This window comes from Martes martes (genome assembly GCF_963455335.1).
Source record: "Martes martes genome assembly, chromosome: 8".
Lineage (NCBI taxonomy): Eukaryota > Metazoa > Chordata > Mammalia > Carnivora > Mustelidae > Martes > Martes martes.
Genome location: NC_137895.1, coordinates 106634741 through 106658886, shown reverse-complemented (window position 1 = coordinate 106658886; position 24146 = coordinate 106634741). Strand labels below are relative to the sequence as shown.

The 24146-nt window shown below is 43.7% G+C and overlaps 2 protein-coding genes across 4 annotated transcripts in view; one reads left to right on the top strand and one right to left on the bottom strand.

The window, feature by feature from the left end:
* The window catches only part of CACNA1C (calcium voltage-gated channel subunit alpha1 C), a gene marked incomplete at its 5' end in the record, with an annotated part of 716579 nt that overhangs the window by 659679 nt on the left and 32754 nt on the right, over nucleotides 1-24146 (bottom strand). The gene's annotated exons all lie outside the window — the stretch shown is intronic.
* The window catches only part of DCP1B (decapping mRNA 1B), a 56068-nt gene continuing 54271 nt past the window's right edge, over nucleotides 22350-24146 (top strand). For all 3 annotated transcript variants that reach the window (XM_080812079.1, XM_080812077.1, XM_080812078.1), the window contains exon 1: nucleotides 22350-23712. In XM_080812079.1, coding sequence (XP_080668205.1) covers nucleotides 23393-23712 — 320 coding nt within the window. In that variant the 5' untranslated portion in view covers nucleotides 22350-23392. The remainder of the gene's footprint in view (nucleotides 23713-24146) is intronic.

Sequence of the window (24146 nt, the reverse complement as noted above, 5' to 3'; positions counted from 1 at the left end):
AATTTTTTAAAAAGTTTAGCCATAGGTGAGCTTTCTCTACCCTTAGGCTCCTGTCCTGAGAAACAAGGGACAGGTTGTTAGTAAGAAAGGGACCACAGTGTAGTGTCTTATTAATGATGGAGGTTTGGAGTGGAAGGGGAGAAAAACAGAAAATTGTGCTTCCTTCAGTTAACCTCACTTGAGGGGGATGCTAGGAGATGAATGGGAGAATGGGATCCTTTTACCAAAATGCAGCATAAAAACCACAGAAAGGGATGAAATACTGATGCATGCTACAATGTGGATGAACCTTTAAAGCATTAGGCAAGTGAAATCAGCCAGATATAAAAGTTCACATATTGCATGATTCCATTTATCTGAAAAATCCAGTCCAGGTAAATCTGTAAAGACAGAAAGTGGATTAGTGGTTAACAAGGGCTGGGAGGAGGGAGGAATGGGTAATGACTTCTCAGAGGGTACAGGGTTTCCAACAGGAGCCATGCAAATGCTTGGTGTCCAGAAGTGTTGGTGGCTCAACATTTTGAATGTATGTATGCCATTGAATGGCACACTATAAACTGGTTGATTTTATGTTAAGTGAATTTCACCTCAATAAGAAACAGTTTTTCTAAGTGCAACATAAACATAGTGATGCAAAGAATAAGAAGTGGTTTTAGGGTAGACCGCAGGCTCCCCGAGATTGTGTCAGATGTCACAATTTGGAAAATCCCAGAAGACTGGGCATGTCATTTCTTTTTTTTTTTTTTTTAAGATTTTATTTATTTATTTGACAGACAGAGATCACAAGTAGGCAGAGAGGCAGGCAGAGAGAGAGAAGGAAACAGGCTCCCCGCCGAGCAGAGAGCCCGACGAGGGGCTCGACCCCAGGACCCCAGGATCATAACCTGAGCCGAAGGCAGAGGGCCCAACCCACTGAGCCACCCAGGCGCCCCTGGGCATGTCATTTCTGATCACAGGGGGCCTCAGCTCTCACACAGTTACCTATAGCATAAAACAAGCTTCCAGTCCAGATAGCCTACAATCCTACAATCCTATCACTCCTCCCGCCAGGAGGGAACACACACCCACAAATGAGGTCATCCTCAGCACCAGATGTCATGGGATCAACAGGTTACAAGGCATCCAAGGCAAAGTTACAGAAAGCCCAGGATTCAAAGAGCCGGTGATATAAACTTTTAAATAAAAACTAACGTTTATTGAGTATTAACTCCTTGCCACGTGCTGTTGACGGTACTTGTGCAGGCCCTGACTTACTTTATCCCCACGACAGCTGTCTCGCAGTTGAAGAAGCAGAGCATGAGGGAGGTTAAGGAGCTCATGCAAGGTCAGAGAGCTAACTAACAAGGGTGGAGAAGAGATGCGAGCCCAGACAGTCCAAATCCAGCCCCTATGTATTTAACCTTTGTGTTCTATGGCCTCTCCGTAGGCAGAATCTAATTTCTTTTAGGTTCTGGTTTAGCTATAAGGTTGATGCTGATAGGCCCATGCTGGTCCTGGCTGCGCTGAGAAATCCAGGAGTCCTTAGGAAAAGTAAAGAGCACTGGACATACAAGAGATCAATGCTTTAGATCCATCTTGGTCATTGCCATTGTGACTGTGGGCAGTTAGTACAATCTCTCTGGCCCTTAATATCCTCTTCTGTAAAGCTGAGAAGTTGGGCTAGATCAAGCTTTCCAATTATTTAAGCAGCAGAACTCATTCTTAGAATGAAACTTACTTAGAAGGCCAGTATACAAGGCAGATAAAAGTGTGGAGCTGTTCTGGATGAACGTGGTGGAAGAAGACTGCAGGGCCTCTCTCCATGTCCCAAGCAGTTCCTGAGACACTTTCTTGGAACCCCTGTGACCCTATGGGACATATTTTGAGATCCACTTGAATAGAAACTCATGCGGTTCTTTTGAAAATAAAACCTAAAAATCTTAATTTCAATACTGCATCCTTAGGCATTCTTTAACACAGTGGGGGAAATTAGAATATTCTAGAAACTCTAGAAACTTTGCTTGAAGATATTTGTTTGGATTGGCGTCCTTGTACAGAGTTGGTGAAGATTTCAGGTAAGAAGTGCAAGCCAATATAAAAATGTTCAAAACCTCAGCTTTCCAAGGAGCTCTGCATCCCTTTTAACCAACTGCTAAATGTTACCAGCCCAACGGACCCCTCTAGGGAGACGAGCTGTTCAATTCGGAATCTGTGTGTTTTGTCTAAATAGTTTCAAATTACGAAGCTAGATCATTTGTTAGAGTTTTACATCAATCAAGGCAGTGCCGCTTCATTCTTCATAACACTTGATCCTGACATCAGGCCGGATCCCTACAATTAAACTTGGTCAGTGAATAATCTGGAAAGACATGTCAGGAGAGTCTGAGCCTCTCATAGTCATTCTGGAAAGATCAGCTGACAGAGACCCCCAGGGAAGGGAACTTCTGCTGCAAACATCCCTGCTAAAGTCAGCCCCTCTCACTCCACAGGCATTTATAAATTCAAGTTTGCTGCAGTGCCTGGAAGAGGTTATATAAGAGGTTCTGGTGCAGTGTTCAAGGCAGACGGCTACCTATAACTCAGAGGCCAAGACAAACAGGAATATATTAATAGCAGCCGTAACATAAAGCTAATTTATTTTCAGTATCTGGGAGCTAAGGGGATCAGCAGATAAACTGTTAAGCATTTAGGCATTAGAGCACAGGAGCTTAACAAATGGCGGGGGGAGCAGGAGAGGGATGGAGAGGAGAAAGATTGATCTCCTTCAGAAACAATGCAGCATCTGAACCAATTAAGTTAGAAACAATTATGTGGTTATGGGCAACACCAGACAAAAAGGAAAAGACACATTCCTAAACCCCCTTGCTCTGCCATTGGGTGGCATATACTACCCCAGGGACAAAACATTTCTTAACACCAGAAGAGAGATCATACCAGGAAACATTTTCCTTTTCTTAACCCCTCTTCCCCTAACATCGTGGTTCGGATTGCTGGCCTGACAGCAGGAAACAAACAAACAACCAAAACCACACTGTTTGAATTTAATAAAACACCACAGTACCTTTCTTTGGGGAATGGCAGGAAAGAATTAGAAAGCTATTTCTCTGCTTTTTTTTTTTAACCCATAAAATCTAAAGTAAAAGAAACATTTTTTAGTTTTTGTTTTTCTTTTAAAACATAGCAGGGAACACATTTTGATTATGTACTCCCAGAATGTGTACTGTGCCCTCCCCAAAATATCACGAAGGGTACTTAATGAGAAAATAGTCTGACCACCAAACAGGCTGATCATCAACATCACAAAATCTTGTACTTGTGTGGTAAGCCTTAAAATCAACTTTAAAAAATGATAATATCAATATTGTTTAAATCTTAGACATTAACAGCAAAAATTAAATATTCACCAAAGTCCACATCCCTTGCGCAGTGTTTAAAAGTCAGTTGATATTTATCAGCTACGAGGTAAGACATGGCTTCCATAGAGACATGAAGGCTTCTGGCACCTGTAGCTTCCTCCACATCCTCATGTCTCCCAGATGTGTTCCCTTCATTCATTCCTAGCCTCTCCTCACCCCTTCTTGCCAGTGCTACCCTCCAGCAGGAATTTGTATCGAACCGATCCACCTGTCCCTGGTCTTACTCCCCACCCCAATCCATTTTTTCACACTGAATCCAACATCATCATTCCAGTGTACAGATGTGACCAGGCCACTCCATTCCTTAAGAGCTTCCAGGGGTCCCCATTCCCTATAGGATAATCCAAACGCTTTAGCAGAGCCCCTAAGTACTTCATCATCTTGCCCAACTCAGCTTTTTAGCATTTTCTATTGCTCCTCTTCTCTTTTGCCCACGCAAACACACATAGACCTCCAACTCCCACCTCCTTCAAGCCGTGGAACGTAGCCAGTTACACTCATGTGTCAGTCAGCCAGCAACTGTTACTCCTCTCCCATCTGATAGGCCATTAGAAATGTCAGCTCCTTCATGAAACTTTCCAACATTTCTAGGCAGTTGGTTTTCTTATCTTTGAAAGCATTTGCACATATGTCTACTAGTAATCATTTGTTCTGTTTTTGTTTCCAGGAACTGCCTTCCCTCCTGAGTTTTCTTTCTCTTCTTTTTTTTTTTTTTTTTTTTTTTTTTTAGGATTTCATCTATTTATCTGACAGAGAGTGAGCGAGCACAAGCAGCAGGAGCAGCAGGCAAAGGGAGAAGCAGGCTCCCCGCTGAGCAAGGAGCCGGACATGGGACTCCATCCCTGGACCCTGGGATCATGATGTGAGCAGAAGGCAGATGTTTAACTGACTGAGCCACCCAGACACCCCCTCCTGAGTTTTCTTCCGTAGGTGCTACAGCGGGGATTGTTCATCTTTGCATAACCAGTGCCTTGCACCGTACAGGGTGCAGGGCAGACCCCAATAAATGACCATAAATGACTGTTAAATACAGGAGTAAAAGAATTCAAGGTTTACAGCCTACATGAGAAAGGAAGACAAAAATACGTAAAATTTAAATACTTCACACTAGAGATCAGTGGTAGTGTGAGTCAACTGATACAAGAAATATGAGGGGAAAACAGCAAGTGTCAAAAAACTCGGAGGCCATTTTTTCCCGGGAAGGCTTCTCGGCAGAGGAGGTATTTGAGTCTCCAATGGAGAAGAGGATTTGAATCAGAATACAGAAGGGGAGGTGAACCATGAGAGACTATGGACTCTGAAAAACAACCTGAGGGTTTTGAAGTGGGGGGGGGGGGAGGTTGGGGGAGCCAGGTGGTGGGTATTAAGGAGGGCACGTACTGCATGGAGCACTGGGTGTGGTGCAAAAACAATGAATACTGTTATGCTGAAAAGAAATTAAAAAAAAAAAAGAAGACAGAAGACAGAACTGCATTCTAGGAGGCTGGAATGTGAGAGAGAAAAAAAGAAAAGCAGGAAGAAGGCTGTGCCTTGTTCTGAGGCTAAAAAGAAAGAACCCAAGAACCACTTTGGAGGCTTCAAGTAAACTCATCCTCCACAAGAAATTGCCTGCCCCTCCACTGTGCCGAATGTACAGAGATGGGATGGGAAGAGCATAAGGCCACATTCACTTCTAGAGTCCCTGTGCACCCCCACAATGCCCCTTGTCACTTGCCTATGAGCTGTTGGCCTGGGACCGGGGGGTCACACAGCACTGCCCCCGCTCTGCTGAGACCCTGCTGTCTGGGGTCAGCATTCACAGGTGTTACACGGAGCACGAACCCACGGAACACGTCATACTTCCACTCTGACTGTAAGTAGGAAGTAACTCTTCCCACCAAAAGGGACCTGCTTCCCTTCCCTATAGACAGAGAGACACAAATCCCACAGAGATGCAGAGACTCCAAACGGGAACATCTAGAAGCTGCAGCGTTTTGTAGAGGGCATTAGAAGGGAGAGTCTGTAGAAACCAGTGCTTAAAGACTACACTTTGACAGGTGCATAAATGAAGCCCAAGCACTAGTAAGATGCATCATAAAGGAAGAAGATGACTTTCCAGCGTAGTCTAAACAAGAAGCCCGCAGGGAATGCTGGGGAGACCTAGATCGGTCCAGTAGGAGACCATGCTGCAGGCTTGCACCAGCTCCTTGGAGGACTGCTGGTGCCCGCTTTAGTCTTCCTAATTCACCACAGATGAGAGCATATACTAAAGCACAGAGAGATCTCCTGACAGGTCAGGAGACCAGATGCTCCCAGCAGAATTTTGGTTCATCTTAATCAAACCCCAAGAGAAAAACAACATGTCAGAGACAGCTACTTATCTGCCAATATCCATTGGCCCGTATCCCACGTGGCTGCCCAGAATAAAGATGACATTCCCCTCTTCCAACAGACGAAACTCTCCTGGTGGGGCTGCGAGGGGTTGTGACGGCCACGGCTTACTTGTATCTCCCCTTCTCTCATCCTGTTGCCGGGACCATGAATACAGTAGGGAAGCATCTTGGGTCATGCAGCTGAAGGCAAAGGTCTAAGTGCGGAGGTTAACCCAACGGAAAATAAGGGACCTGGGTGTCTGACACTGGGAGACCCCGGCTTGCTTGAGGGAGAATTAAATGTCTGCCTCCACTGATTTCACCGTGATGTGGGGTTGCTTTTCCAGCTGTTAAAACTGTATCCCACCTAAGCATACTCTCTATAAATACCTGGCCCAGCCAGATCCTGCCTGACTCCACTGCCCTAAGGGCAGAGTCTGGAAGGCCAGCCTCTGTGGAATTTTCTCCTGACGAGCCCATTTGCCAGCACATACCGCTTTGATGCTGTACTCACAGTGCAATGGAAGAAAAAGACTCAGAAAAGATGCCTTCGTCAGTGGAAAGCCTATGTGCTTTGAGCCAGGAGAAGCAAAACGCAAGCTCAGAGTCTGTCCGTTCCCCAAACATGAAGCCTTATAAAAGTCCTGGGATGGATAGGAAGAGCCGGACTTGGCAGTAGCTTATAGCAACCCCTCACTGAATCGGAACAGGTAAAACTGGGCAGAAACCCAGCTTTCGTAACTCTCAGTGAGGGCTCTCAGTACCTCCCCGCCACTTTGAAGGAATGGAAACTAACGAGCAGTGAAACATCGCCATCAGGCAACCGATGTTAGAAAGAAGGTGTTGGCCGGATGTGTGTTATTACGCATTGTTGGTCCTTCTTTGCGATTGGCAGTCACAGGCTGAACCGCATCCACTTAGCCACGTTTTTGTTAAACTGTATTTACTAAGACGACTGGAAGCCGAGGGCAGGAGCGCTGACGTGACCTCTTCCAGCTGACCTTTCCTGGAACAGTTCCTGAAAGACCCAGCTCCAGTTCCACGTCCCACCTCTGCCCAGTCTTGTGAAGTCTGCCTTCCTGGCATTTACGGCCAGCCGAGGAGGGAAGGAGGAGCGCCGAGAGCTCCCATGTGAGCCCAAAGGACGAAACTCTCACTCAGAAGGTGGAAGCTTCTCCCAGGGAAACCCTGGAGGCTCGGTGTACCTGTCAACTACCATAACGTGCCCATAAATTTCATTTGACAGAAAACACGATGTCAAAGGAGTAGAAAGTAACCAAAACCAAAAATGTAAACGCATCCTGGCCGGAATTCAGTGCAGCCTCCGTGCATAGCGTTGAAGCTACAAGAAAGAACCCATGCCTGCATTCGTCACCCAGACCACAGAGGCTGCCCACTGGGGCTCTCCAGGGCAGTGAGATCAGGGCAGAATGGGGAATGGGCTCTCCAGGTTACTGCAAAACATTCTACATCCTAACCTTCAGAACTATAGAACACTAGATGCACCACACCACCAAAAAAAAAAAAAAAAAGAAAGAAAAAGAAAAAATGTGGTTTATTTGTCAGCTTCATTATTTCAACGGTGGGCTCAGAACCAGTTTATTTTCAGGGCTCAGTGTAAAATGATATTATAGGGCTCCCTGTTCCTAATATATTAGGGTTGTTTTTAGGATTTATTTATTTATTTTAGAGAGAGGGAGCGTGCAGGCGCAAGTGCAAGAGTGGCGGAGGGTCAGAGGAGAGAGAGAATCCTAAGCAGGCTCCACGCCTAGCTGGGAACTCCATGCAGGCTCTATCCCACGACCCCGAGATCATGACCTGAGCTGAAATCAAGAGTCGGAGGCTCAACCGACTGAGCTACCCAGATGCCCCTCAATATTTTGGGAATTTTAAGATGAGGACAGCAGAGCATCAAACCAAGCTCAGAGCCCCTCTATGGGGAAATGTACAAGTTCCAGATCCATGAAGCCAGCCCTGGGTAGACCCCACCTTCCATAACATTCTCTTTTTATACCAGGCAGAGTGGTTTATCTATTGGGTGTTCTAGATCCGGATCCAAGCTGCTTGTATGTAAATCCCAGCTCCTCTGTCTATAAGCTGGGTGACCCTGAACCAATTATTCAGGTTCTCTGAGCCTCAACTCATTAAGATAGAAATAATAGCATAGCAAATGATACATATAAAGTTCCTGGCATATAAACACCCAATCAGCTATTATCAGCTATTATTATTATTATTATTATTACCTAGGAGGAAGCCAGTTGATTGAGAAATGTTCTGAATGACAATCAGTGATTACGGAGGATCTGTGAACTCAGTATCTAGGAATAATTTTACTACTGGGGAAAAAATAGTCAATGTGTGGCTATTTCTGTATTTACCCTAGGAACTAGTCTGTATTTACCCTAGGGACTATTCTGAGACTTATTGTGTACGGCCTTACGAAGTCAGTTCCTGGCCAGTGAAGCAGCCATCTACAGGTTTCACACAAGGAAAAACTTTCTAATACACTACCTGTTGAGACTGTCTAATGAGTTCTCCATCTTCAAGGGCATTCAAGGAGGCTTAACAACCATCTTGTCAAGACACAGAGCAAATGTATGTATTAGGCAGATGGCATTCAAGTTCTCTTTCATTCCTGAGATGCTGTAGATTCAGTGTAGTTTCGGTGTTTCTATTCTGTAACTACAATGTCTAATTTTATTCCCTCCATGGCCTTCCACCAAATCAGCCCTTCTGTCTTCCCTTCTTTCCCCTTCAACCATTTCATTCCAGCCAAGTGTACTTATAGACACGGGAAGCTTAAAGCATCTAGAATTTTTCTTCTCCTTTTCTACTGTATCTGTCTTAAGAAGTCTACCTTTTCCCATCCCCCAGTGCCTTCTATTTTTACTCCTTCATTCTGAAGCTAACTCCATGTAAATCGACCTCAGGAAACCTACCCTGATTAATGAGTTGGTAAGGAAGATACGAGGAAGTAAAGGTGCAGAGCAGAGATTTGGAGAGAAGTCCAAGGCACCCCACCCAGTGCTCCCAAATTCAGTGAGTGACTCCGGGCAACTTATTTAATATTCCTGATCCTTGTTAATTTATCTGAAACATCTGGATAATATTAGTACCCACTCCACAGAGTTATTCTGAAATTTAAATCCTGCAATGCATGTAAAATACTCAGCATGGTATCTGGCATACAGAGAGTCCTCAGTGAAAGTTAGCAAGTATTTTTGTTGATGTCCATCAAAGAGCATTTACTGATGGGATTCTGTTCCTTCCTTTCCTTCAGCTTCCAAGAGAAGAGAGAGAAAGAGAGAGAGAGAGAGACTCTCTGAAAGAATCATATACCTTTTAATGTTTGTCTTTAGCATTGTTTCCAAGATTGCCCACCATGTTCATGCCATGATGCTATAGAGTGAGAAACATAACAAGAAATTTACCAAATGCTTCCTCCCTACGGAAAGTTAAAGAACATGAGAAATCAATAGAAACATAAAACCATCTATCATAGATATCTTAAGGATACCTTAAGGTGGTAAATATGAAATATGTATAGTTCCATAGTTCATTTCAAATAATATTTAACATAGTATGGGCACAAAACTGAATCAATCTGTGAGCAAATCTAACAATGCCCCTCACAAAAATAACATGTTATCTTAGAGGCCATCTGGATTCTACTTTCCATCCTCAAACATCTCAACCTCTGCTTTTCCCCTTCCTCCTTCCTTCCTACGAAACCATCCATTCTGGACCATTCTGGAGCAGTTAAAGACTCACACAGCTTAGAGCCCAAGAAATGACTCAGGGAGCCACCCAGTTTGACGTCTACTCTTCTCCCTTCAAGAACATCCATAGAAATCGGGAATCCCATCTCTCACTGGAGAGTGACAAATTTTACTCCCACATCAGGCAATGTTAAAAGGAGGGTTTGTTTTTTTTTTTTTTTTTTTTTTTTTGGTTAGGGACGGGACTGCTGCTTTAGCTCGTTTCAGTTTATGTGCATTTTTGTAAGAGAGCAGGATTGGGAAAGAAAACCCAACATGACGGTGAGGCAAAAGCTCTATCTTTTGTTTTACCATCACAGTTTTACTTACATGTAAATTCTCATACTGTGTTTTTAAAATCAGATTTACCATGTATTAAATTGAGTTCTGTGTCTGCCAGGTATTGGTCAAACTGAACTGAGTTTTCTTCCCAAATTAGTTGATTCATGCTTATTAAGATAGAGAGACCAAATTAGCTCTGTAAAATCAGCTGCTGCCTCGTGTAATGCCCAAGCTTGGCTACCTCTCAATTGATGGATCAAAGGTTTGGCCACAGTTGAATTTCATCTTCCCTCCCTCCCTCACTTTTACCCCAGCCATTTCTCCCCCTTCCCTTCTCCTATGAGTGGTGTGCTGGAGCCAGCTTGTACCAGCTGGTGAGGGAAGATCGTTAAATTTTCCAAAATTTTGTGTACCTATTGTTAAACATAGCAGGGATCAAATTATGTAAGCTTACAATTAAATAAGTTGCATCAAAAACAAAAGGGAGAGATAGTCAAAACTTCATTACTTCCGAACTCTTTACTACATTTTACCATTATCTTTGTTCTTGGCATTATTATGTCCGTTAAACGGTGGAAACCATAGGCTACTGAGCACCTCTCCCCTACTCTGCAGCCGGTGACGTTAGCGTTGCTATGTGAAATCAAGTCAGGGTAAGATAGCTACAGCAGGGAAATCAGCAAATGCTGCAAATCAGCCTTCTATGTGTGTTTTGTGCACAGTTTAGACCAGGAGTCTGCAAACTCTGGCCGGGGGCTTGATTTTGTATGACTCTTGAGCAAAGAATGATTTTTATGTTTTAGAGGGCTACTGTGAAAAATATTCAGAACCTCACTTTGTGTTGGGTCAGTCTAGAAGGCAACCAAAGGTCTTTCTGATTTGTCGTGCTGTGTCTTCCAGCCAAGATGCGAGCCTCCAGCTGGGCTCTTCTTGCTGTCTTCGACCTCTTTCTTGAGAGTGATGAGTCTGGCATTAGGACTTGACTGACAACTGAATTTCACGGAGCATGAGACAAATGAACCCAGTCATCTCGCCACCAGAGTTGCATTAGCTCCACAGACCCAACAACAGTAAAAATACATTTTGATTACACGAAGCATTAGATAAGGCAAAAATTAAAAAAAAAAAAAATCTTCACATCACAATGGTAAGTGGATATTTGGCAATTATCCAGGTAATTGGATCAATGTAAGTAGCCAGACCATTCCTGTCCCCTCCCTCCAAAAAGTCTATTTGGGAGCTTAATGATCTACTTTGCCACAATTAACTGAATAATTACAGAATCTGCATCCCTTTATTTTTTAAGTGCAAAAACCCACCTCTATGTCATTCTGAAACCCATAAATGCTTGAGAGTTCTTGAAGGGACTGTCTTCATTTAAAGACCAACTTATAGAATATCCACTGAATTCTTTAGATGTCTACCAAGACAGCAATTCAATTTCAAAGCTGAAAACCAGCAGAAGCAAAATATTTCCGTTGCTCTGACTCCTGTTCCTTTCCCCTATGGGCCCAGGGTTTTGATACCTGGCATCAGAGTCCCACCATCCCAGTCTAATTTAGGCCCTTGGTGTCATCTCTTCTCCCCAGTGGGTTATCCTGTCTCCAGCCCTACCCATTGCAGCCAGAATTATCTTTCTGCAAATTATATGTCACCTCTCTCTTCAATTGCAGCCTGTTGCCTAGAGAATAAACTCCCAATCCCAAAGTCTAAGGCATGTCCAGAAGCCTCCCAAGCATGCAGCTCCAGTCTATCTAGAGTTGTATCCTTGATGAGTAAGAAGTTCCTAAATCAGTGGTTCCCAAACTCGAACATATGTTAACATCAGCTGGAAGCTTTTAAAACTCCTTATGCGTGGGTCACATACCTATCAATTAAATCAGAATATCTTGGGCTGAAGCCAACATCTGACACCTTAAGTAACGCCAAAATTGTAATAGTATTTTGGTCACCCAGATTCCCTGCAGGACCAGAAACTCTTCTTAGAACTGTACTTATTTATTTGTATAAATCTATTGTCACAGTAAAGACAGTGTACGGCGATTTGTCTTCATGTATCTCCTCCATCAAACTTTAAGCCCCTGGAAAGCAGGGCCTGTTTTTAATTTTTGTTATATTGATGATATTTAGATAGTACTTGGCAACCTAATAGGAACATGACAAATGTTTGTCAAATCAAAGAACAAATGGATGGACAAATAAATAAATTATACCAGGCGGGAGACGTTAAACAGAATGAGGTTTAAGAAGCTTAAAATAAGGAATACTCTTCCTTATTTGAGAAACAAGGCCATTCATGTCATTTTTTAATAAAGTGGATCATTTAAAGGATGGAGCAGCCCGTTTGTCGCAGAATTGATCACCACAGGCCTTAATAAATGATCATGGTGGACAGAGCGCTGCCTGGTCTAGTCCTGTTTTGTCATTACCGTTTTTATTGAGTACCTGATAAGTTTCAGGTGCTTTCCTCATATTTAATCCTCAACTACAACTGTCCAAAGTCAGATTCATTAGGAACCTCATTTTATAGAGAAGGAAACTGAGGTTGACATGGGATGAGGAATGACCCACACTGGCTGAGCCACATTCAAACCCAGGAAGCTTGTCCTTGGCCCAGAGGCTGCCAACCAGGCTGTCCAGTGGCTCTTGAACCAGTCAGCAGTTAGACTCATTTTAAGGAGATTTACCAAGGCCCAACCTGAGAGTTTGATTAACTTGTCTGGATGAGCCCTGGCCATTGGTACTTCTTTTCAAATGCCCTCAAGCAGTTATGATGTGTAGCCAGGGTTGAGAATGTCTGCTCTAGACTCTCTCTACTCTAAGTTAATGTTACCTCACAAAATCTGCTTCTTTAGTTTTCTTTCCTACAAAGAAGTGGCTGAAACTGCTTATCTTGGTGATAATTCAAGCTGGAATGTCTAGGAATTATCCCTGCCCTTTATCGACTCTTAACTTCAGGCAGGGCAAAGAGGGTCTCCTGGGATCCCCATATGTGGGCTTCCAGCCAGCCTTCTCCTGGATTTTTTAGCCCCTACTGAAGGGAAATTAGGGCTATGACAAACCAGCACTATAGTTTACTTCACGAAATGCAGTGAAGGAATAAAAGCTGTGTAACTCCTTAGGAAGAATAAGAAAGAGTAAATGTAGCCCAATGAGTACACCTTGCTAGCCCTCCTTGAAGATGATCGTTTAGCACTGGGGAAAGGGACAGGGTATAGGAGGCTCTACTGACCAGTAAACGAGCCCTTTTGTAGGTGACAGTGGGTCCTCTGCCTTGCCTCAGGGTGACAAGTGTGAAGAAGTAGAGAATACAATGGGTCCTCTCCAGAAGGGAAAGGGAACCCCTAGGAGAAGAATGAGGGAGGGCCGAGCAGGTGAAAAGAGTACCTACTATTCATACAGAAGAATACGTGGCCAGGACTCGGTAGTCCCCAAGGAAGGATTGCTTTTGGGAGGGTCTTACTTAGTCTGCTCTGCTCCAAGGCCAGAGAGGAGCAACATGGCTTTGGGATACGATGTCTGTGCCATTACTTAAGACAATCTCTACTGCCTCTCTAAGACCAAAAGCTGAAACCACCCAAGAAAACTCATGGTGTCAGAATGACCAGGGCCCAGTCTCTGACTCTTAGGCCCATTCCACGCTGGTCTGGGTCAAAGAGAGGATGTACAACACCTTCATTTTGTTATTCTTGGCAAATCATTTAAAGGAACCGAAGCCTTCCTTGTACCTCCACCATGTGCTCCTAAACTATTGACGTGGCGCCGGCCCCTCCTGATTGTCATTACCTGTTTAGGTGTCCATCTTCCCAGTTTGACTCTATGCTCCAGAAGGGCAGGGCATGCTTGTCTTGTTCACTGTAGTAGTCTCAACTCCCAGCCCTGTGCCTGTTCCTTTATAAGAGCCTACTAAATGTTCACTGAGCGAATAAATGATTACATGTAAAGGCTATCTGACAAATGAATACACCAATACTTGCTACCTACTTCATAGGGAACTAGGGAGACAAGAGCTCTCACAGTTTAGACTAATTGTGGCTTATTTGGGTTAAATAAACATCTTTGTTTTCCTGACATTTTCTTGTTTTCTTAAAGCCCATATAATTCTTAACAAAAGCAACTGAAACCAAACAATGGGTTCAGTGTTTGCAGTTCTCTGAAGATGTACTAAAGCCCCCGGAGGCAGTGACCCCCCCCCCCCCCCCCCCCCCCCCCCCCCCGCCAAATGGCGTGAGCCAGGCTGGCTGGGGTCACAGGCACTGCTCCTAGGAGTCTGTAACAGTAGCGAAGGTCAAAGCCCTGTAGAAGGCTGCTTATTACCAACAGGAAATGTAGAAAACACCCTGCCCTTTAATCTTCAAATTACCTCAAGGGAAACAAAAAGCAATGCTCTCATCAGGCTTTATCCACAGAGGAAGCACAGCCTTCTTTGGACACTCCTGATTTTAAAGCCTCATAGGTTATGATTACATCAAAATACTTAAAGTGTTTCAAAGAGCTCTTTCAGGAATACACCAGTTACAAAACTGAATGTCATTATTCTCTATTACAAATAAGAAACACTGGTCTGGTTACCAAATGATTTCTCCCATAGTCTCAGAAATAGGAGAAAACCTATGGATGCTGATCCCCAAACCGCAAGGCTAGTACCACTGTCAGCCTGCCTCACCTCCAAAGACAGTCAATACAGACCCCAAAAGCACTCAAGACCCCTTAGTACACCAGCGCGTAGATCTGAATTTGCATGTTTTGTATACTCCTCCCTGTCCCCAAGTTCCTAAGGACATCCTAGAAATAAATTAGGGGCCTGGCAATGGGGATAATGTTAAAAATTAAGAATCACAACCATTAGCAAACTAAGAAGGAGGAGAAGTAATTCCACACTTTGCATTAGTACATTTGTTTACCATATGCAAAGTGCCTTTATAAATAATAAAGCACTAATTTTCATTCTGGATGTGTGACACTCTTGTCCAGGGCATAAATCTTGCTGTTATCAAAAGCAACAGCCAACCGTAAAACATTGACAGAGCCCCATCTTTGTACCAGACACTTTAGATTCTAAGCACTTCTCACGAATTATTTGATTTAGTTCTTGCAGCAACCTGAAGACGTGTGTGCTATTATTGTCCTTATTTTGTGGATGAAGAAACTGAGGCTCAGAGCTTAACAGAACCCCCAAGGTTACATAGCAAGGCAGAGACGAGACCAAGATTTAGATCTGGGAGTCTCTGACTGCAAAACTCACGTTCTTCTCATTATACTATATTTTCTCCAAAAAAGAAAGACATTATGCCACTATGACTGAATTAAATTCTCTGTAGTTTAGGGATATTGAAGGAATCCCAAATCCCAGAAAAATCAGTCAGTGAAACTTACTCAGAAATAGTTCTGGTCATTAAAGGTATCCCCGAAGTACAGGGCCAAAAATATCAGTGACTTAAATGACACTAGAGTAGAAATACAGGTCAAATCCAATTACAGAGGATCTCAAGGGAATATCCAAGCTCTTATGGTATTCTGGAACTTTATTATATTAAACAGTGCCTCCTTGAACTACTAGAAGACTCACAGATCCTCCCTGCCTTTCTTCACATTCTGGTACTAGTTTACACGTCACAGTTTAACCCTTGATTATATATTATGTTTTATTGTTCACCATTTTTTCACATATGCTTAGCTTTGTCTCCTTAACTAGATTTTAAGTTCCTTAAGAATAAAAGTGGGTCTCATTCTTTGTCACTCTTTCTAATTTATTATGTGCTGACATGTGCACAAACTGGGTGCCTATTGACATAAGTTACTTATTGATTTGTTTAACAAATATACCAGCGGTCAGCAAACTTTTTGAAAGGGAACTGAAAGTAAGTATTTTAGGCTTTGCAGGTCATCAGGTTCCCACTGCAGCCACTCAACTGTGCAGTTTTATTTTAGATGGCGTCTAGCTATACATTGAGCTTGATTGTATCCCAATAAAACTTTATTTATAAAACAGGCAGAGGGCCGGATTTGGCCAATGGGCTTGTCAACCCAATGGAGAGTATATAAGATAGGCTTGAGGGGCCAGGTTGGGAGATGTTTTGAAATCTCAGCATTCTATCAGCAGCTTCTCTGCCTCCCCCTCAAGCCTCTAGCCCATTTTTAGAGTCCTAGCTCCTGACCAAGCCAAGTGTTTTTCCACAGCCTCTTACCTTGAGTTTAAGTTTAGTTCAGCACAATATTTTGCCGTTCATTTTCCTTTGGGGCTTCACACATCAGTTTAAAAAGAGAAAAATCAATCACAAAGTGAAGAGCTGACATGGTAGGTTGCATCGATAATAAGTAATCAGAAAATTCTTCAAATGCATTCCATCTAGCAGTCCCTGATACTTTTTTTCTGATTGCTTCCCATAGACTTCCATGTAGATCATCAAGGCAACTTGAAATATGCATTTCACCTGAATTAAAAATCTGCAGAGAAAGCTGATCACCCCTGGCAATAGGGTCACCTAAAGGGTAGTCAGGATACACATCCCTTCTTCCCAATAATGACTGCTTCCCTCTGAGAACGAAAAAGCACCATGAATGAAGGAAGACACCCTTTCTTGATTTAAACGTTCAGCCCTTAGTTTTGAAATAATGTTGATAAGTCCTTAACGGACTGCTATCTTGGCCTAATTTCAATGTGCATCAAACAGACTGGTCATTATTGTTTCTGGGCTCATCCACGTGTTTGTAAAGAGAGCTGCATTTGAGATGAATGGAGGTGGTTCCATAGAGAGCCATGCAATCTAGAGTGGGGAGCATACTTCTAATTCAATCACTTTATTCCACTGAGAAGGCATGTGGCTTGCCTAGAACTGTGGACTCTACCCAAATCAAATAATCATAAAGTCATCCCTCTTTGGTGTTGGTGCTGCTATGGTGACCCGGCTGGCCCCACAAACAGCTAGGTAACAGGAGATGCAACTCAGTTTGTTGTCCTAATGCGCGATCCACCAGCAATCCCCCACACCCCATTCTGTCCCAGGACAAAACTCCCTTATGTTAAATTGGCCACATTCAACAACAGCTTCCTGAATCATATGATGCAGAGCTGCCTGGGCGGATGGTCTCTGCAACGTCCACAGTCGCTTCCACGGCGCACTTGTAAAATGGGAAGATCTGTCTTCTGCCGTCTCAACGCGCCCTTTCCACATCTTGCTCTCCCTCACTCTTAGCACTCAGGCGCTGAGACTCACAGATGTTAGTTACCACGGCGGTCTTGGTATTTAAAGCCTATAATCTCTTCATGTGGAATTAAAGGCACTTCCTTATGTTTTAGTATGTTCCAGGCATTAGGAAGCAACTGGGAAGACATGTTTCATGTAACGGTCCTCTATGCCCATTAAGCCTGACCCCTAATAATGAGGTAAAGTGAATAGGTTTAGTGCGACTGGCAGAGAGGCTAAGTGAGATTAGAAGAGAATGGGTAAGTGTGGTTTCCCTACTCCAAAGAGCTCCAATGGCCCAGGTCTGCTCCAGGCTAGGGTGGCAGTGGCTTAATCCAGGCTGGGGCTGGGGCTGGACCCAGACTGGAGAAATTCAAGCTTGAGCAAAAGCTCAACCAACAGGCCCCTTTCTTCCCCACACCCCTTCTCATTCTGCTCCAGGGCTCTCTGATGGCTGTTTCATACTTAACTACTTTGCAGTCTCATGGAACACAGACCTCTATCTCCTATATTATTTCTCCCTCTGTTTGTGAAGTTTCTGATAAGTATGTTTTAGCTCACATTCTCCATCTCATTAAAATCCTGGTAATGAATTGCCTGGGGAATTAGGGAGCTCCTTTTCACGCAGAACTTTGTTGAAATGAACAGAGTATTGGCTAGGTAATTGGACAAGAAGGATCCTTCTAGACTTCTGTGAGAAATAATAGTAACAGGGGTGCCTGGGTGATTCAGTTAGTTGAGCATCTTGTCTTGGTTTCAGCTCAGGTAATCATCTCAGGGTCCTAGGGTACGGCTCCGCACTCAGATAGGAATCTGCTTGTCTCCCTCTCTCTCTGCCCCTCCCCCTGCTCAAGCGTGTATGCTCTTTCTCTAAAATAAATAAATAAATCTTTTAAAAAGATATTAACAGTGTTGAAAATAATGCTAATGATGATGTAGTAGTAGTAATAGTAATAATAGCTTTTTTCTTTGCAGAACATTTGATAGATTGAAAATCTTTTTCAAGTATGCTTTCTAACTTGATCCCATTTATCCCACAAAATTGGTAGGACAGATATCAGTTAGGGTCCCCAAGTTAAAGGTGAGGTCACTTGTTGAAATTCATATAGATAAAAAGAGGTTAGAGTAGTTCCCCTTTCCAAGGGGTGCCTCTTCCATTGTATACTGTTTCCTACCAAAGAAATGAACTATGCCCTGAAAACAACTGATAACAAACTTCAAGCCATTTCCCGCCACTAGGAGAAAGAGAGCTTTCTTTAATTCTTTATTTCTATCATCTTTTAGTACAAAATTCCTAGCAAAAAGGATGATTCATACTGGCAGCACAAGCAAACCATCAGAGGTTGTTTAAATCATTTTAGAATCACACACTCTTGGGGGCATCCTGAAAGCTGCTCTTTCCTCTCTATTCCAACGCATTCTACTCTAGGAATAGAGTTGGAAATGCAAAACTTAGGGGACATTTACACAACAAAGCAAAGAGTAGTAAAGCAGACTGTATATTTATGTTTCAGATTATTATGCCATAAGAAGTCAGTTTATATTTGTATACCAGCACACATAGCTACAAAACCAAACATTTTTCAATGTTTCGATGATTATATCCCTATTTTCAAATAACTGAAGCATACTATGTTCCCACAATTATCTTGGTGGATTACGTGGTGAATTTTATCTTAGTCATTGCAATGGTATAAAAATCATAGACCTGGACATTATTTTTTTTTTCATACTACAAATTTCTTTTAAATTCTGGTATACAACTTTAAATACCAAGTGTTAACACACGTTTTATCTCGTAATGACAATTATAAAACCATCATGAAAACCCAAAGTCATGAATAGCTATTCGAGGTATTATAATGAGACTTCCAGAAACACAGTGGAAGTGTGCCAGCACTGTGGAAACCAATGGAAGCTAATGTTATGTGGATTAAATAAGAATTAGCCAATTATAAATGGTCTTTTGCTAACATAGAGCCTGCAACTTAGTATGTTTGGGTAAGTAATAATGACCTGATTTTACACAGGTTATTCAAGAAGAAAGGAGGCAGAAAGTCTGTCTTCATCCTAGAAGGATGGAGCTTTAAGAATTTGGGGAAAAAGAATTTTTAAAATAGAGAACAAAGCTCTGTGGGCCAGGAGATGAACGATACGGCAATGCTGAAGTCATTGCGATATTATGTATCTTCGTTTTCTGCATGACTTCTAATCCTCAAGGGTTTTCCCTTTCCTTTTTTTTCCTTATAATATAGAAAGTTAAAAAAAAAAAACTTCCTATTTTTTCCTATCTTCTCGAGTAAACTCTGAAAGATCAGGACTTACTATTGTATGCTCTTTTATCCCAACTTGGATTTCAGTATTCTATAAGTCATGCACTCTTAAAAAGAAAAAAAAGACATTAAATGAGTAAATGCAACTAGCTTGTGGTGTAGTGCAATAGAATAAGCATTTACTAAATTTCTATTCACAAGACACTGGACCAACTACTTGGGAGCCAACTAGGGTGTATTTATATTCCCTGAGTTATTGGGAAAGGTAGACTTTGCTCATAGGCCCCAAGGCTCAAAGGTAAATTCCTTTACAAAAGAAAAGTTCAATGCTTGCTAAAAGATTTTAACAAAATGGTACAACCAGTTATGCCTGTTATCAGACTGACAATATTCCCATCTCCCAACGTTTAAAGACCAAATCCCACATCACAGACTTTCTAAATGCCCGCCGATCTCATCAGAAAAGACTTTAAGTACTGAGAAGCTGTCCAACTCCTGGTAGTAGAAACATGTTTTCTAAACTTCTATTTCTCAGTTGAAAGCTCAAAAATTATCACTGGTAACAAAAACGGTCCTTGTTTTCCTGGGAGTGACAGAGGCACATGATTTATTTTCAAAAAAATGCCTATCGAATACCTGTCTGAATAACCATAGTTAGTCCATCTTTCTTTCAAGTAAAAATAGCGTCCCGTGAAAATAAAAATATTAGTTCAGCTTGCAACTCAAGCACAGAAGTGGTTTCCTAAGGACGAGTATGTGGTACTTGTAAGGTTTTGCAGGCGAGGTAAATACAACACCAGGCAAGGTAGGCGCAAGGCAAGGCAAGATTTATTAAAAGCACTCTCCAGGGGCACCTGGGTGGCTCAGTGGGTTAAGCCTCTGCCTTCGGCTCAGGTCATGATCTCAGGGTCCTGGAATCCAGCCCCGCATCATGCTCTCTGCTCAGCAGGGAGCCTGCTTCCCCCTCTCTCTCTGCCTTTCTGCCTACTTGTGGTCTCCGTCAAATAAATAAATAAAATCTTAAAAAAAAAAGCACTCTCCAGCGAAGTTTCAGGGCTCAGGAGAAGGGGAGCCAGGAAAGTCGCACCAGGAGGAGGTGGGCACCCTCGGGTTAGGTTCCTTGACTCCGGAAAGGGAGTGGGTGAAGTCGCACTGGGAGGGAGTTGGTGGGGGGCTTTTATCTGGCCAAGGTAGGGCATGGGCTCACATCCATATTTGGTGATCCGAAGGTATGGGGTACGGGCTCCTGATACTCCTCTTTCCTGCATAGGTATCAGGTTACCTATGGAGAGGTGACCTGGGCGTACACCCTTTTGGCGGGAGAGTCTAGGGTTAAGGAAAGGGTGGGGAGGGGACTGGAAGATGGCGGCCCCAGCGGTCATTTCTATTCTTCCCCCTGTATTCCCGGAACCGCCGACCCAACAGTACTCCTGTATTTAGCACAGGTGCTTTACACATACTTCTTGTTTTTTGACACAATTTAAAAAGTGTGGAGCGCCTGGGTAGCTCAGTTGGTTGAGCCAGGGGCTCTTGGTTTTTGTTTTTGTTTTTTTTTTCTTTAAGATTTTATTTATTTATTTGACAGACAGAGATCACAAGTAGGCAGAGAGGCAGGCAGAGAGAGGGAGGGGAGGCAGGCTCCCCGCTAAGCAGGGAGCCCGACGCGGGGCTCGATCCCAGGACCCTGGGACCATGACCTGAGCTGAAGGCAGAGGCCTTAACCCACCGAGCCACCCAGGTGCCCCGCTCTTGGTTTTTTTTTTTTTTTTTTTTTTTTTTTTAATTTTTTATTTATTTTCAGCGTAACAGTATTCATTGTTTTTTCACCACACCCAGTGCTCCATGCAATCTGTGCCCTCCCTAATACCCACCACCTGGTTCCCCCACCCTCCCACCCCGCCCCTTCAAAACCCTCAGGTTGTTTTTCAGAGTCCATAGTCTCTCATGGCTCACCTCCCCTTCCAATTTCCCTCAACTCCCTTCTCCTCTCCATCTACCCTTGTCCTCTATATTATTTGTCATGCTCCACCAATAAGTGAAACCATATGATACTTGACTTTCTCTGCTTGACTTATTTCACTCAACATAATCTCTTCCAGTCCTGTCCATGTTGCTACAAAAGTTGGGTATTCGTCCTTTCTGATGGAGGCATAATACTCCATAGTGTATATGGACCACATCTTCCTTATCCATTCATCCGTTGAAGGGCATCTTGGTTCTTTCCACAGTTTGGCGACCGTGGCCATTGCTGCTATAAACATTGGGGTACAGATGGCCCTTCTTTTCACTACATCTGTATCTTTGGGGTAAATACCCAGCAGTGCAATTGCAGGGTCATAGGGAAGATCTATTTTTAATTTCCTGAAGAATCTCCACACTGTTCTCCAAAGTGGCTGCACCAGTTTGCATTCCCACCAACAGTGTAAGAGGGTTCCCCTTTCTCCACATCCTCTCCAACACACGTTGTTTCCTGTCTTGCTAATTTTGGCCATTCTAACTGGTGTAAGGTGGTATCTCAATGTGGTTTTGATTTGAATCTCTCTGATGGCTAGTGATGATGAACATTTTTTCATGTGTCTGGTAGCCATTTGTATGTCTTCATTGGAGAAGTGTCTGTTCATATCTTCTGCCCATTTTTTGATATGATTATCTGTTTTGTGTGTGTTGAGTTTGAGGAGTTCTTTATAGATCCTGGATATCAACCTTTTATCTGTACTGTCATTTGCAAATATCTTCTCCCATTCCGTGGGTTGCCTCTTTGTTTTGATGACTGTTTCTTTTGCTGTGCAGAAGCTTTTTATCTTGATGAAGTCCCAGAAGTTCATCTTTGCCTTTATTTCCTTCGCCTTTGGAGACATATCTTGAAAGAAGTTGCTATGGCTGATATCAAAGAGGTTACTCCCTATGTTCTCCTCGAGGATTCTGATGGATTCCTGTCTCACGTTGAGGTCTTTTATCCATTTCGAGTTTATCTTTGTGTACGGTGTAAGAGAATGGTCAAGTTTCATTCTTCTACATATAGCTGTCCAGTTTTCCCAGCACCATTTATTGAAGAGACTGTCTTTTTTCCACTGGATATTTTTTCCTGTTTTGTCAAAGATTATTTGACCATAGAGTTGAGAGTCCATATCTGGGCTCTCTACTCTGTTCCACTGGTCCATGTGTCTGTTTTTATGCCAGTACCATGCTGTCTTGGTGATCACAGCTTTGTAGTAAAGCTTGAAATCAGGTAACGTGATGCCACCAGTTTTATTTTTGTTTTTCAACATTTCCTTAGCAATTCGGGGTCTCTTCTGATTCCATACAAATTTTAGTATTATTTGCTCCAGCTCTTTGAAAAATACTGGTGGAATTTTGATTGGAATGGCATTAAAAGTATAGATTGCTCTGGGCAGTATAGACATTTTAACGATGTTTATTCTTCCCATCCAAGAGCATGGAATGGCTCTTGGTTTTTTTAGCTGAGGTCCTGACCTCACGGTGGGGAGATGAAGGGGATGTTCCCTTCGGGGATCAGGGCTCAGAGGGGAGTCATGCTTCAGATTCTCAGCCTCTGCCCCTCCTCCACTCGCACACCTGTTCGCTCTCTCGCTCTCAAAAAATAAATCTTTAAAAAGTGAAGCAAAAAGCTGAACTCTAATAAAATTAATAATTTTTACTGCTTTATGAGGAACACCCTCAAGCGACACTGGCTTTTGCCCCGGTGCCCCGCCTTGAATCACTCTAAGACGCCTGACTTTTTACTCCCCATTGTTTTTGCACCATTGGTGCAAATGTCAACACAGTGAAAGAGGCAAAGAAATCTTAGTATTGTCATGAAAATAGTATTCACATGGCAGAGCCCTGAAAGGTGAGAACCACTGGGTGTTTGTACATACAGAAATCACAGTTCCCTTTCTCTTCAGTTACTAGTTTTTGACGTTTATTTATTATTACAAGTTTGATCACTGAACGCCAAAAAAAAGACACTACAAGGCGTCGAACACATCCAAGCGATACACCCAACCGCGCGTGCAGCTCCAAGGCTCACGTAAGAAGAAAAGAGCGCTTGGAAAAGGGGATCCTGGTTCAGACCTCTAGCCGGGGCTTGCGGTTGCCCCCGGCAACGATCGTCGGGGGCGGGAGCGCGGCCATCGATTAGTAATGTCTTGCGTCCGTCACCGGAGGTGGGGGCGGGGGCATGGCTGGAGAAGGAAGGCCTCCCCGGCCTTGCGGTCGCCGCGTGTTTTCGGTTGCGAGGCGGCTCGCTTGTTCTGCGATCTATTGAGAGTGGCTTCCGACAACCCTGGGTTGATGTCGGGGAGGGAGGGAAGATGGCGGCCGTGGCGGCGGGCGGCCTGGTGGGAAAGGGGCGCGACATCAGCCTGGCGGCCCTGCAGCGCCACGACCCCTATATCAACCGCATCGTGGACGTGGCCAGCCAGGTGGCTCTGTACACTTTCGGCCATCGGGCCAACGAGTGGGTGCGTGCGGACGCGACGGGGCCGTGCAGACAGGGCGAGGGTGGGGACGGGGTCGTCAGACTCTGGGCTCCAGAACACAGTGATGGGGAGGAGACGCTGACGCTCTGGAGATGGATGGAGGTGGATGGTGGTAATCGCGGCCTGAGGCCGAAGTTGTGGCAACTGGACCCCTAGGCCGGGGGTTTTGGGGGAGAGGGAGGCCGCTCTGAGAAGCCACCTGAAGTTGGGGAAGAGACTTAAATATCTACGACACCCCACTTGGGGAGACCAGACGGATCAGGGACGGGACCCGGAGCTGAAGGAAGGAGGGGGACCTGATGCCTTGAGGGCGGAAGACTGCTGTAGTCTGAGAAAGTACAGCAGGATTGTCACAGTGAAACGTGGCTGTAGGGGAGGCAAGGGTAGGGGACGAAGGAAGAAGCCGAGTTCTGGTT